Consider the following 15,620-nt stretch of genomic DNA (forward strand, 5'->3'; position numbering starts at 1 on the left):
CCCTTAAAGCGGACGGGTTAAGATCCCCCTTTCCTTTGCCCTCTCGAGGTGCCATAGGGGGCGTGGTCCTTTTACCCGCCCTCTTCTTGTTGAGCTCCTCCTGTAAATCTGAGGGTGCTCTCTTTGAGGTGACCTCGTCATCGTTGCGAGGGGCAGCATTGGTCTTCGGCTCTGGTTTCTGGGCCTGCTTCGGTGGTTCAGGATGTTCTCGTTGCTTCGTTCGAGGGGTGTTACTAGTGGAGTGCCGAGTCCTCCCATCGTCTACCGGAACGGTGGTCTCTGCCCCCTCCTGACCTTTCTCTTTTCTCTTGGGCAGGGTCACGCTTGATTTACCTTGCAACATGCCGTTCAGCACCTCTTACATATTCTCCAGTGTGGTCTCCAACCTTTGGTTCTTATGGTGCAGCTCACGTATTTCCTCTTCATAGAACCGAGATTTAGAACTCGAGCTCACGGAATGGACCCGAAGATGTTTATCATGTCTACGCGTCGAGGGGCCCGGGTCCTTCCGGCCGGAGTTCGGTACTTGTGGTGGTTTAGGAAGCGGGAACTCGTTGGCATTCCCGGGTGGTGCGGTGGTTGTCCTTGGAGGATTCTCACCGGGCGGGATGGCCGGTGATGAGACCTCCCTATCACCCTCTCCATATCCCTAGGTGGAGGAAGATCCTTCATGGAGGCCTTCAGCTGAACTCCGTTAAGGTGGACTTCCACCTCTTGTGGCTCCCTGAGTCGCTTTGAACATCTCGACATTTCTTCTTGCTGGGAGTAATGATAGAACAGTAGCTTGGTAATTAGCTTCCCATAGACGGCGCCAAACTGTTGACGGTGAGAACTCGTCAACTAAGTTCAGTTAGAAAAATTGCAACGTAGAAATTATCAAAAGAAAAGCTTTAAAAATCTAAGTAGGAACTCCAAGAATAATTGACGAAGAAAAATGGTGAAATCAGTTTGTATTGACTATGGTGCACTGCTACAATAATTTTTCCAACCCCTTTCCATGTGGAATTGGGGTTCATTTTATAGTGGGCTCTAATGGCCCTGGACATATGGTGGTCCAGGGGACCAAGCGGTACACAGGTACACTGTTAGGAGAGTGGTTTCAGAGGTAGCGGTGTTGCAACCAGTACATGGACAGGCACCATGAGGATGTCTCCACTACTCAACCGTACGAATGTCAGAGGAGTGGTGCAGGTGGTAGTGGTGTCGACTCTGACATCTAGTTGGGAGCATGCTGGCCATGTCCTCTCTCCTAGTACTCCTACTACTCGTCTGGCATGAGTGCTTGGACCAGGCATATGGGATTTCGAAGGTCGTACCCCGTACAATATCGTACCAGTACGGTTTTCTCGACCCGCACTAGAGCCTCTAAGCACTGGGGTCTCCATGGGTCTTCGTAAGATATACTGCTCCGAGGTATAGGGAGTGAAGCATTTGACGCCCGTAAGGGTCGAGGCGTGAGGTCCCTCCCTCGCGAGGCCCTCGGAGGCGTAGCTCCATGGTGCGCGGCTTCCCTCGCGAGGCCCATAGTGGCGTGAGGCCTCCCCTCCGCGAGGCCCTTGGAGGCGTAGCTCCGTGGTGCGTGGCTTCCCTCGCGAGGCCCATAGTGGCGCGAGGCCTCTCCTCCACGAGGCCCTTGGAGGCGTAGCTCTGTGGTGCGCAGCGTCCCTCGCGAGGCCCATAGTGGCATGAGGCCTCTCCTCTGCGAGGTCCTTGGAGGCGTAGCTCCGTGGTGTGCGACTTTCCTCGCGAGGCCCATAGTGGCACGAGGCCTCTCCTTCGCGAGGCCCCTGGCGCGACTGATGCGCGGGCGAGGTGAGGGGCGAGGACATGGTCTTGTGAGTCCCCTGGCGCGGGGCGAGGTGATGGCGGGGCCTCCGTGGCCCCTCGAGTGCATGCGGCCGAGGCGAGGTGGGGCCTCGCGTGGGATGCTCGAGTTCGCGTGGATCATGTGAGGCGGGGCCTCGCATGCATGGCTGGGGGCGCGCGGATCACGCGAGGCGGGGCCTTGCGTGCATGGCTGGGTGCGCGCGGATCACGCGAGGCGGGGCCTTGCGTGCATGGCTGGGTTGTGCAGCCAAGTTTCCATATGGACGCAGGTCACGAACGGCCGTGTATAGTGAGACCCCTGTGGCCTTGGCGAGTACTCGTGCATGTTGGGTACCTTCGCATGGCAAGGCTCTCGGGTCTCTCGGGGCATCTCCGTTAAGGCCTTTTATGAGACAGGGGTTGTGGAGAAAAACACTGGGTCACTTGGATTGCCTGAGGCTAATGAGGGTAAGCCTCCATATTTTCCCTTGGTGGAACTTGAGCATCCACAGCGTCCATGAATGATAAGATCTCATGCCCTGATGTGGCATCGACCAGCTGGTCGATCCTTGGGAGTGGGAAACAATCCTTCGGGCAAGCTTTATTGAGGTCTATGAAATCCACGCACGTCCTCCACTTGCCATTCGGCTTGGGAATCAGTACAGGATTAGAGACCCAAGATGGATAAAATGGTACCCTGATGAATCTGTTCTCCTTTATCTTCTTGACTTCCTCTTTTAACGCCTTTGATCTGTCTTTGTCGAGCAGCCTCCTTTTTTGTTGCACTGGTGGAATTTTTTTGTCTATATTCAAGACATGGCTGATAACTACTGGGTCAATCCCAACCATATTTTTATGCGACCAGGCAAACACCTCCTGGTTCTATTTAAAATATTCCACCAATTTTTGCTTTGTTGTTGTCTCTAAGTTTTTACCGACTTTCACTGCCCTGGTTGGATCTTCCTTATCAAGTTGGACCTCCTCGAGGTCCTACATCTTCTTCAAAATCCCCAAAGCGAGGATCTAAATCCCTATCCTCACTTTGGCCAACACCCTATTTGGTGACCTGTTCACTTGATTGGCCTTGTGCTTCATTCGCCAATAACAACCTTTTCTTAGCTTTTTCCCTCGATCCGCCCTTTTTTGCCTTGGTAATTGAGGAATTATAACATTCCCATGCTTCTCGATGGTTTCCCAACACGCATCCTACCCCTGCATCGGTTGGAAACTTCATGGCCAGGTGCCAGACTGAGGTCACGACTCGCAGGTCGACTAGAATAGGCCTTCAAATCACAACATTATATGCAGAAGGACAATTAACTACTATAAAAGTAGTGAGTAATGTCCTATTCATAGGTGCAATTCCTGCTGTGACTGGAAGCCTGATCGACCCTATTGGCGCGAGTCCTTCGCCAGAAAAACCATAAATGGTTTGGTTGAATGGCTCCAAATCTTGCACCGACAACTTCATCCTCTCTAGCAAAGATTTGTAGAGGAAGTTGACTGAGCTTCCTGTATCCACTAATACTCGCTTAACCATCATATTAACGATCTGGGCATCCACGACTAGAGGATTCGAATGGGGAAGCCAGACATGCTGAGCGTCAAGCTCAGAGAAAGTTATCGGTTCTTCCTCTGTTCGAGATTTTTTGGGAGTTCGCTCCTCTATGTTCAACATTTCAATGTTATGGTCGTGACATAAGGTTCGGGTGTACCGTTCCTTTGCCTTCCCACTATCACCTGTCAGATGTGGGCCACCGCAGATGGTCAGTAATGTACCAGCAACTGGAGCTGGCTGTAAAGGGGGCGAGCGTTGGCGTACAAGTGCCTGCTCATTGCCTCCATGAGCCTCTCGTTGAGAACCTCCAGGGGCTCGTACATATCTTCTCAGGTGTCCTTGTCTGATAAGGAACTCAATCTTATCTTTAAGCTGGTTGCACTCATTAGTGTCATGACCATAGTCGTTATGAAAATGATAAAACTTAGTTGTATCTTTCTTGGAGATATCCTTCTTGATTAGGGCTGGTCACCTGAAGGGAACAATGGCGTTAGTGGCCTGGTACACTTTTTCTCTGCTATCGACTAGGGTCGTGTAATTGGTGAACCTTGTCTCGTATCTGTTACTTTTAGGGCGCTTGTTCTCAGATGTTGGCGGCTCGTGGTTCACCCTTTTTCCTCCGTTTTTCCCATTATTTTTGTCGTTTCCATTGGGTTTCCCAGATCCATTGGCGGCTTTGTTGGGATCTTCTTTCGGGCCCTGGTCATCTGCAGGCGATTTCCCTTCGTTGGCAATGGCCTCTTCGAGTTTGATGTACTGGTTTGCTCGGTCCATAAATTCTTGGGTGCTCTTTACCCCATTCTTCCACAAACTGTTCCAGAGGGATGAATGGCACCGTACTCCAGAAGTAAGTGACATCATCTTTCCTTCATCACCAACTGTCTTAGCCCCAACAATGGCTCACATAAAACGTTGGACATACCCCTTCAAGGTTTCTCCCTCCATCTGGCGTATCTCGACCAGTTGGTTAGCCTTGGTAGGATGTACACGACCAGCGTAAAATTTTCCGTAAAACTCCTTCACGAACATTTCCCAAGACATTATGCTGGCAGGAGGGAATTTGAAAAACCACTAGTGAGCAGTATTGGAGAAGGTGGCTGGAAAGATTCTGCATTGAGCGTCATCTGACACCTTCTAAATACCATTTGTATCTCGAATTTATTTACGTGAGATACTAGGTCTTCTAATCCAGTGAAGTTGGGCAAGACCGGCATCTTAAATTTGCTTGGGGTCTCAGCCATTGATATTCTTTGTACAAATAGAGGGCCTCTTATCTAGTCATATTCAATGTGGGATGTCCGGCTCCCCACTAGCTGCTGGACGACCTGATTCAATGCATCGAACTGGGCCTGTACAACGTCTGGTATTATTAGGGCGACTGGTACTGGAGGGGCATACTCATCGTGTCTTTCTCGTCTATCATTGAGTACATCCTTCAAATCCTCATCCCTATACCTTTGTTCAATAGCGCCCAGTCAATCAAAGACGTTAGGCTGCCTAGGCTGCTCCCCAGCATTCTGGCTCGTTGGCCGGTTCTCTCTTGGTGGGGGTTCCGTTTTCCACCCCTCTCTCCTTGCCTTCGACCAACATTTCCTCTGCCGGAATCCGCCTCATTATAGTCATGGCCATCCCTAAAGTGAGACCGACTATGGTGCGGCCTGCTGATCGCACTGTTTTCCCCTCCCCTCGCTGGCATGTCTCGTTCGTCAGATGGAGGCCTACGTTGGTTGGTAGGTCCCCAGGCATTATTATCTCGTGGGGGGCCCCTGACTACAGAGCTTGATTCAACCTGCCTTGTGCTAGCAGAAGGACATTGTCCCCTGCTCTGTGGATTTGGCTCCTTAGCAGTCTGGCGTCTAGGGCTTCGGGGAGGCTGCCCAGCCCTATTCTACCTTTGCTGCGGGGAATTGTCTCGACCAGCGCGAGAAGGTGGTTGTTGCTCAGGATCTTGAAATGGAATATCCTGTTGAGTAGCAGGGGGTTGCTCCGGCCTCTGAGGGCTTGCTGGTTGAGGCGGGGTGTGGTGATGTTGTGGATGACCTGAATGTGGACCTTGTTGTGGTGGTACATTGGGTGGCTGATCTGGTTGGGAAGCTGGCGCAGGCTGTCCTCGGCCCAACTGAATGGCTGCCTTTAGAGCAGCAGTGGCGTCCCTCTGCCGGTGGTCCATGTCGGCCTACCGCTCATTCAACTCTTGGCATTGCCTGTCATTCTCTCTTTGCTGCAACACCATCGTTTCAGCCACATTTTCCTGATTAGCCCTCAGACTGGCTAACTCCTCCTGCAACACAAAAACTATTGTCCTCAAGGTCTCAGAATCCATTTCCTCCTCTACTTGTGGCTCATCCTCAGCCACATTTTGCGGAGGAAGCTGGGTTGGTGCAGTACCGGAGGTTTGTCCAGTCTTCCTATTTGTTTTTGCTATTTGATCTTTTTGGAGGTCTTGAGTTCAGGTCTCAATGAAAGCACCAAAATGTTGACCCTCGATTTGGTCAATGACACGGAGTCAAGTAAAACGATAAAAATGAGATGAAATCAAGACAAAAAGATAAGCGACACAAAAGATTTATAGTGGTTCAGCCCCAACAAATGGTAATAACCTATGTCCACTTAGTGTTCTTATTGATGTAGAACCCCAAGAACCGTGATCAATGAACTAGGGTTGACGAGTTTCAAAAGCTTCAGGATGAATACAATTATGGTGGATAAAAACACTATATTTCTCTCTTAGAACTCTGAAGTCCAAAAAAATCCCCTCTCTTGAGCCCTTTGATTCTTATTTATAGACTCAAGGAGCTCTACAGGGGCCGATGGGCCTTAATTACATTTAATACAGGTGTGTCTAAATAATAATGGAAATCGCAATTAATACATAAAAGAAACATTACATATCTAAAGGAAATAAATAAAATGGTACGACTAAACTGGTTGCCCATAAAATATAATATCTGCTGAGTGAATTCTTTTCTGGTCGATGGACGAACAGATCATACTCACTTAAACGGTCATGTGTATCCCATGTGTAGGTTAATTCTGGCACGTCATCAGGTAGTCCTTTTTTGGGTAAACAACTTCCAAGTTCTAGGAAGGCCTGCAGAAGGCGATAGGTACAAAGTTGAAAATTAGAACATATATCATCCTCAGAGAGACGTGTAATCTGATAGGGCAATCTATATATTTGAGGATATGCTTTGGGAAAGTGTATTGGACTATGAGGGACCAAGGAGTGAGTACCTTCCCTCGATCAACTTTTCCGACAGCAATGGTTATCAGTCGACAACCAGAGTAGCTCCGTATAAGATATAGTTTGTAGCGTCTCATAATTTTACTTAGCTAGATAGTAGTAGCTTGTAGTATTTTAGTTTTCATGATTATTGGTTCAAGCTAGGATTTAGTTGGAAACTCATAGAAATAGTTATGGATTATACAAGTTTAACCTATAGTTTAGAAATATTAATTTTAACATAAGGATTGATTAATATAGCTGGTCCTAGAAATATTATTTATTATAACCTAAGGTTTAGATAGAATAATTAATAGCGTGGCACTTTTCACATGCATATTTATTAAGGATATAAGGATTTTAGATGAATAATTTAATAAATGATAGATCTAGAAGCTCTAGAACCTTCTAGCAGCTGTTAGGATCACGTTTTACTCGGTCAAAGTTGTTTTACAAAATTCAAAATATGCTAAAAGTGTGCAAAAACATGTTTAAAATATCAGTGTATGCCGATATATCGCAGCAGCAGCAGGGGCTGATATGTCGCCTAAGGTTGATACGGAAAACACGTCGACTTCACACAAACGAAACCACGAAGGCTCGGGGCATAGGGGTGGGCGATATATTCCCTATAGGGGGTGATATATCGGCCCTTTGTGATGTTTTTGAAATTTCATGGAACCGAATTAGAATCGGCCCCGGAATGTTTTTGACCGAGTTCTGGGCATCTGTTGAACCGAAAATTCAAATTTATTCAATTTATATTAATTTATTTATTCTTTTAAAAGGGGTTAGTTTCACTCCTTAAACTCTATAAATAGGACCTAGTACTCAGCCATTTCATTCATCATTCAAGCATTCTTAAGAGCCTCCAAGCCGCTAAGTTTATTCTAGAGAGAAAACACTAGGGTTTTGGGATTTAAAAGCTTTTCAATCTAAGCTTTTTCTAAACACTTGGGAAGTAAGATTGAGTGACATTTCGGTATTGAGGTGTAGATCAAAGTCCTAGACTATCCAAGGTATTCTTATCCTCAGATTTTGTTCATTATAGTTCTTTTATTTTCTTTTAGATCCTAACTAGATTTTATGGCTTTTGTTTAGGTGTTTAAGTTTCCTGAAACTTAAGGTTTTTCGGTAAGTTTCTATCTTGATGGGTTAGATCTCCTTTTCATCTCCATTTCTTTAGAAACTCATATTTCTTACTGTTGGTTTTAGGAGTTTTCCAATCCCATTCTTGTCTCCAATATCCTGGTTTTTGGTAAGGAAAATAGGTTAGATTATATGTGTTATGATATGTTTGTATGATATGATATGTTATAGTGCAATGTTATATATGTATATGAATATGTTTTATGTTATAGTCACTTGGGTATTATAGTTGCTTAGATAACAAATCAAATCCCAAGATTTTTTATCATTATCGTAGATTAGAGTTATGATTTACCCTACCTCGATTAGTAGACAGAGGACCTAGATGGGTTATCATATACTATTTTGTGATCTAACCTACCTTGATTAGTAGACTGAGGACCTAAATGGTTTTATCACATGCTACAGTAATGAGTTAATGGTCATTAATAATGTAGTCCTATGTTTATATGATATATGTTTTACGTTATATGTTTTATAATGTATGTTTTTTGTCTTATGATTTATGTTATGTCTTAGTAGATTTTCCTTGCTGGGCATTAGGCTCATTCGTTTTATTTTAGATGGTTGCAGGAAAATAAGCTTAGAAGGCGGGACAGATTCATGGTAGCTTTGGCATGTGTATTGGGGATGGACTGTTGGAAGATCGAGAATGAAGTTTATATTTTTTAGTCTTTTCAATTTATGTATTTATTTTCCGCATTTAGTCTTTCACCAATTAATTGAAGGTTTATATTTTCTTTATGTATTTATGTATTAAACAATGGGATCCTGTATTTTGGATTTTTATAATAAAGTTATATTATTTCTTGATGTTTTCCAAAATTAGTAGCTATGTCTTAGTAGTTATAATGGTCCGAGGTCTTAGAAATAGTCGAGGCATTACAGTTTGTATCAGAGACCACAGTTCATATGCATGAAGTTCTCATTGATACACACACACAAGCTCCAGATCTAACCGTCAATGTAAGTGTTTATATTATGATTATTATGTTTATGTTAATAGCTAACGTTTTAGTCATTATATTTTCAGTTAAAATGAATGGAGCTTTGACCTATCACAATATCCGAGCAATTAAGGCTTTGAAAAGGATTAGAGAACCAAGGAATACAGTATGAGTGCTAGAAAGAATCACTCAAAGATTGATCCTATTTCACAAGGGGATAGTTGGCCTTCAAACTACTAAGCAAATTATGATGAGAGCTATGTAACAATATGTCTTGGCAATTAGGCTTTTTAAGTATTTTCCTTTTGTAGTTCCGAAATTAGAAGAATTATGGGAGACTATGGATGATGAAGATGAGTCACCGGTAGCCATGAGATATTATTTTCTTATACTTAGGTTTACCTCTAAGTTTGAATTTCAATTCACTAACGAACAAAAGCATAATATCTTAATGAATATTCCCTGAGGTAGTTTCGAGGCTCATAGTAATGATGATTATGAAGAAATAGATGATGATATGTTAGATGAAGGGTCAGATGTAGAAGATCCTGATTTTTAGAGATTTACACTAGTTATTATTAGTATAGTTTCATTATTTATTTTGAATTTATGATTGTAATTAGTGAATATTTTTTACCAAATGAATAAAGTTATTTTTTAATGACATGTATGAGTTTGATTTTTTTTCTACAATCATAATAAATTTAGAATAAATTCAATAAATAATGACTGAGTTTGGTGAGGGTGGATACAAATCAATGGATCGGGTTCTGTATTGAGAGTTTAGGGGGCCAAGTAGTGAGAAGGATTTTACTGATCCCAGCCCTCCCTCAATATGGTTAACTTTGGAACAACGACGAGATTCGAACTTGAGAATTAAGTCATATAGGATGGTTAGAAACAGACTTACAAAATAATAAAGATGGCTATTGTTCTGAGTATAGAAACACAACCTAATATATAAAGATGACTTACATAATTTTTCATAAGAAATCATAACCGATAGGTCCGAGTTATGTTTGCTTAGACTAATTTTTTGCCTTATAACCCATTAGGGTAAGTTCTAACGTGTTTTCTCAACTGTTAGAACTTTGCTGAAGATGTCGCTATGAAGGTCTGCACGCACGAACGCCAATGCCTCCAACGTCACCAACGAGACTAACGAAGCCCCTTCAGTCTGAAGAAGGGTAACACGTGCTACCAATGCTGCTGCCAATAGAAATGCAACACCTCCTGTGGACAACATCGCTGAAATTATCCAATTACGGTAACAAGTAGAAGAACTGCTACAACAGCAACGACAACAGCCGCAATCTCAGCCCCAGCCTCAGCAGCAATCTCAGCCGCAGCCTTAGCCAGCGGCTCAAGCACCCCAGCAAGTAGGTCCATATGGGAGATGGCCGATGGCGAAATACATGCCTTATCCAACTCGGTACATAGATCCAATCTACGAGCCTTTATGTAAGCAACACACTCCAAACTTTGAAGGGACAACCGACCCCTTTGAGGTGGAAGAATGGCTCAGGAATGTAGAGCCTATTCTAGCACACTTGAACCTCGGAAATATTGATCGCATATCTTGCGTTTCTTTTCTTCTGAAAAAGGATGCTAGAATCTGGTGGGATTTAGTGCAGCAAACTCATGATGTCGCCACCATGACTTGGACTAGATTTCTGGAGTTGTTTCACAAAAAGTATTACAACTCAGTTGTTATCGCTAAGAGGGTGGAAGAGTTTGCCAGTCTGAAGCAGGGAAATTTGAGGGTAGTCGAGTACGCTCGACAATTTGATTGGTTAGCCAAGTTTGCACCAGTGTTAGTTCCAACCGATTTCTTGAGGGTTACCAAGTTCACCAAGGGACTCAGACCCAAAATTAAGCTCAGAGTCAAGCTGGCAAACCCTCGAACCACTTCTTACGCCGATGCTCTAGAAACGACTATAGAGGTGGAAAGGCTCAAAGCCAATGTTAGTAAGGAAGAGGCCAGCAAGTCTGAACCCAAGCAGCAGAGTTAGACTCAAAATGGTAGAAACAACAACAACCACCAGCACAATAATAAAGGGCAGAAAATAAAGCATCTTGATAATAAGTAGGGTGATGGTGATAAAAGAGCACAAACTAGCAATGATAATAAAAGGTCGCGTTATGTGGAATACCCTCAGTGCTCCAAGTGTCAGAAAAGACATCCTGGGGAGTGTTGTGCAAACACCAAGGGTTATTTCAACTGTGGCTTGGAAGGTCATCAAAAAAAGTAATGTCCACAGCTCAAACAAGAACAAAAGAGGAACAACAAGATGGTTCCGGCCAGAGTCTTTGCCTTGACCCAAGGAGAAGCCGAAGCTAGTAACAAAGTGGTCATTGGTCATCTTCCTATCCTCAATAGTATATATTCAGTATTGTTTGATTTGGGAGCAACACACTCGTATATCTTGTTAGGAATGATAGAAAAATTAGACAAACCTTGTGAAAGATTTAGAACTAGGTTTGTTACGGAATTGCCTTCAGGCGAAGTAGTCCTATCATCACGAATAGTATGAGGTGTACCGATCAAAATCGAGGAGACGAAACTAGAAGGAGACCTGATAGAGCTAGAGATCAAGGACTTTGATGTAATACTTGGCATGGATTGGCTAGCAAGGCATGGCATAACCATCGACTGTAGACGCAAGTAAGAGACGTTCGAAACTCCTGACGGTCAGAAACTATGTTTTATGGGAAAGGTTTCAGAACTATGGACACCACTTATCTCATCTCTCAAAGCTTAGAGGATGATAGAGAAAGGATGTCATGCACTCTTAGCAAGTGTCACGGATGTGGCACAAGAAATCCCATTAAAGGTTGGAGACGTCCGCATTATAAAGGAATTTCCAGAGATATTTACTGAAGACTTACCAGGGTTACCGCGTACTCTGGAAATTGACTTCACAATCGAACTAGTACCGGGAACTGAGCCTATCTCAAAGGCACCATACAGGTTGACACCTACAGAACTCAAGGAGTTGAAAACGCAGTTACAAGAACTCTTAGACTTGGGTTTCTTCAGACCGAGCCATTCACCCTGGGGAGCACCAATTCTATTTGTGAAGAAGAGGGATGGAAGCATGTGGATGTGTATCAATTACCGCGAGTTGAAAAAGGTGACAATTAAGAACAAGTACCCACTACCCCAGATCGACGACTTATTTGTTGAACTCCAAGGAGCGACTGTATTTTCAAAGATTGATCTATGGTCCGGTTATCACCAGCTCAAGGTACAGGAAAAGGATATACCCAAGATAGCTTTTAGAACTCGATATGGACATTACGAGTTTCTAGCTATGTCTTTTGGTCTTACCAATGCTCCAGCCGCATTTATGGACTTAATGAATCAAGTCTTCAAGGATTACTTGGACAAATTCATCGTAGTGTTCATTGACGTTATTTTGGTGTACTCCAAGGATGAAGTCAAGTACGAGGAACATTTAAGATTGACCATGTTGTGACTAAAGGAGCATCAAATTTATGCTAAGTTCAAGAAATGCAAATTTTTGCTATCGAAAGTAGGGTTCCTTGGCCATATAGTATCCAAAGATGGAGTCGCAATAGACCCAGCTAAGGTAGAGGCTGTGAAGGATTGGCCAAGACCTAAGAATGCGTCAGAAGTTAGAAGTTTTCTTAGGCTAGCAGGCTATTATCGGAGAATTGATGAAGGCTTTTCTAAGATAGCCACTCCGCTTACCAACCTGACTCGGAAACAACAAAAGTTCAACTGGACAGATGGATGTCAAGAGTGCTTCCAGTTGCTCGAGGATAAATTATGCTCAGCACTAGTACTTTGTGTACCGACACCCAACGACAAGTTTGTAGTATATTGTGATGCGTCGAAGCAAGGTTTGGGTTGTGTGCAGATGCAGAATGACAAAGTAATAGCCTACACCTCAAGACAGCTGAAGGAATACGAGAAATGCTATCCAACACACGATATGGAGTTGGCAGCGGTGGTCTTCGCATTGAAAATATGACGCCACAATCTTTATGGAGAACAATGTGAGATTTATACGGACCACAAGAGCTTAAAATATTTCTTCACTCAAAAAGAGCTCAACATGAGGCTACGCAGGTGGTTAGAACTAGTTAAGGATTATGACTGGGTAATCCTTTACCACCCAAGAAAGGCAAATGTAGTTATAGATGCGTTAAGACGTAAGAGTTACAGAATTCTAGCAGCATTATCCGGAATAGAAAAGCTGCTTCAGTGAGAGCTGATGAATACCGGAATAGAACTAGTCAGGGGTCAACTAGCTAACTTGTCCATCCAGTCGAGTTTATTATAAGATATACGGATCAGAAAAGGGCATGGTGACACATTAGTATCACATATTGATGCAGTCAAAGAAGGCAAGACTACGGATTTCCCTATGTCAGGACAGGGTTTCTTAAGATATAAGGGTCGGGTGTGCGTGTCGAATGACTATGGTATTAAGATGAAGATTTTAGAAGAGACACACACTACCCAATACTCGGTTCACTCGGGATCGACCAAGATGACTCACGACATTAAGGCACTATATTGGTGGCCGGAAATGAAGAAAGACGTATGTGTCCAAATGCCTTATATGCCAGCAAGTGAAGGTAGAACATCAGTGACCTGCAGGCTTGTTGCAACCGCTTAGTATACCAGAATGGAAGTGGGAAGACATAGCCATGGACTACGTGACAGGATTACCATGAACAAATAAGCAACACGACTCAGCTTGGGTTGTGGTAGATAGACTCACCAAGTTAGCTCACTTCCTGCCTATCAAGACTACATACACTATATAGTAGTACGCAGACATTTATGTTCAAGAAATTGTACGACTACATGGAATCCCTAAGACCATAGTATCTGATAGAGTATCGTTGTTTACATCGAGATTTTGGGGAAGCTTGCAGCAAGACATTGGTACCAAGCTAAGTCTTAGTACGACATTTCATCTTCAGAACGACGGTCAGTCCGAGCGTACCATAAAGATTTCATCTTCGAAGGATCATGGAGTAAGTATTTGCCACTTATAGAATTCTCCTACAATAATAGCTACCAGGCAACGATTGGTATGGCACCTTATGAGTTACTTTATGGAAGGAAGTATTTGCCACTTATAGAATTCACCGTTACATTTGGATGAGGTAGGAGAAAGACAACTTCTTGGACCCGAAGCTGTTAGAGAGGCTTAGGATGCAGTGGCGCTAATTAGAAAGCATATGCTCGCTGCTCAGAGTCAGCAAAAGAGTTATGCAGATGCCAAACAGCGAGATGTGGAATTCAAAGTCGGAGATCATCTTCTTAAATATATCCCCTATGAAGGGAGTGAAGCGGTTTGGGAAAAAAGGCAAACTTAGTCCCCGGTTTATAGGTCCTTTTGAGATATTGGACAAGGTGGGACCAGTAGCATATAGATTAGCCCTACCGCTAGCTCTAGTAGATAGCCACAATGTGTTTCACATCTCGATGCTGCGTAGATATGTGTCAGACCCATCTCACGTCCTCAAGTACGATACGTTAGCACTTCAGAAAGACCTGAGTTACAAGGAACGATCGGTTAGCATCCTAGAGAAGGGGATGAAGGTATTACGGTCTAAGAGTATTTCGATAGTCAAGGTTCTATGGAGTAATAGTTCAGAACGGGAGGCAAAGTGGGAGTTGGAGGAAGACATCCTAGCTCGGTATCCGGAATTGTTTGGTAAGTAAATTTTGGGGACGAAATTATTTTAAGTAAGGGAGAATTGTAGCGTCTCAAAATTTTACTTAGCTAGACAGTAGTAGCTAGTAGTAGCTTGTAGAATTTTAGTTTTCGTGATTATTTGTTCAAGCCGGGATTTAGTTGGAAACTCATAGAAATAGTTATGGATTTTACAAGTTTAACCTATAGTTTAGAAATATTAATTTTAACATAAGGTTTGATTAATATAGCTTGTGTTAGAAATATTATTTATTATAACCTAAGGTTTAGATAGAATGATTAAGAGCGTGACACTTGTCACATGCATGTTTATTAAGGATTTTAGATGAATAATATAATAAAGGATAGATCTAGAAGCTCTAGAACATTCCAGTAGCTGTTAGGATCACGTTTTACTCAGTCAAAGTTGTTTTACAAAATTCAAAATATGTTGAAAGGGTGCAAAAACGTGTTTAAAATATCAGCGTATGTCGATATATCACAGCTGTAGGGGCCGATATGTCGCCTAAGGTTGATACAGAAAACACGTCGACTTTGTACGAACGAAACCACGAAGGCTCGGGGCATAGGGGTGGGCGATATATTGCCTATAGGGGGCGATATATCAGCCCTTTATGATGTTTTTGAAATTTAGTGGAACCGAATTAGAAACAGCCCTCAACAACTTCAATTTGCTCCTGAAAGTTTTTGACCAAGTTCTGGGTATTTGTTGAACTGAAAATTCAAATTTATTCAATTTATTTTCATTTATTTATTATTTTAAAAGGGGTTAGTTTCACTCATTGAACTCTATAAATAGGACCTAGTACTCAGCCATTTCATTCATCATTCAAGCATTCTTAAGAGCATCCAAGCTGCTAAGTTTATTCTAGAGAGAAAACACTAGGGTTTTGGGATTTAAAAGCTTTTCAATCTAAGCTTTTTCTAAACACTTGGGAAGTAAGATAGAGTGACATTTTGGTATTGAGGTGTAGATGAAAGTCCTAGACTATCCAAGGTATTCTTATCCTTAGATTTTGTTCATTATAGTTCTTTTATTTTCTTTCATTTTCTTTTAGAACCTAACTTTATTTTATGGCTTTTGGTTAGGTGTTTAACTTTATTGAAGCTTAAGGTTTTCAGTAAGTTTCTATGTTGATGGTATATATCTCCTTTTCATCTCCATTTCTTTAGAAACTCATGATTCTTACTGTTGGTTTTAGGAGTTTTCCAATCCCGCTTTGGTCTCCAATATCCTG

General features: G+C 43.0%; 1 protein-coding gene across 1 annotated transcript; it reads right to left on the reverse strand.

Annotated features, from left to right (window-relative positions):
• Positions 1-3,832: 3,832 nt before the first annotated feature.
• On the reverse strand, positions 3,833-5,534 carry LOC133806821 (uncharacterized). The gene is made up of 2 exons (XM_062244909.1): positions 5,257-5,534; positions 3,833-4,175 (listed from the first exon to the last, which is right to left on the reverse strand). Exons 1-2 carry the CDS (start codon positions 5,532-5,534, stop codon positions 3,833-3,835), a joined length of 621 nt encoding a protein of 206 aa, XP_062100893.1.
• Between the last annotated feature and the right edge of the window lie 10,086 nt (positions 5,535-15,620).

The sequence above is a fragment of the Humulus lupulus genome, chromosome X (assembly GCF_963169125.1).
Source record: "Humulus lupulus chromosome X, drHumLupu1.1, whole genome shotgun sequence".
NCBI lineage: Eukaryota > Viridiplantae > Streptophyta > Magnoliopsida > Rosales > Cannabaceae > Humulus > Humulus lupulus.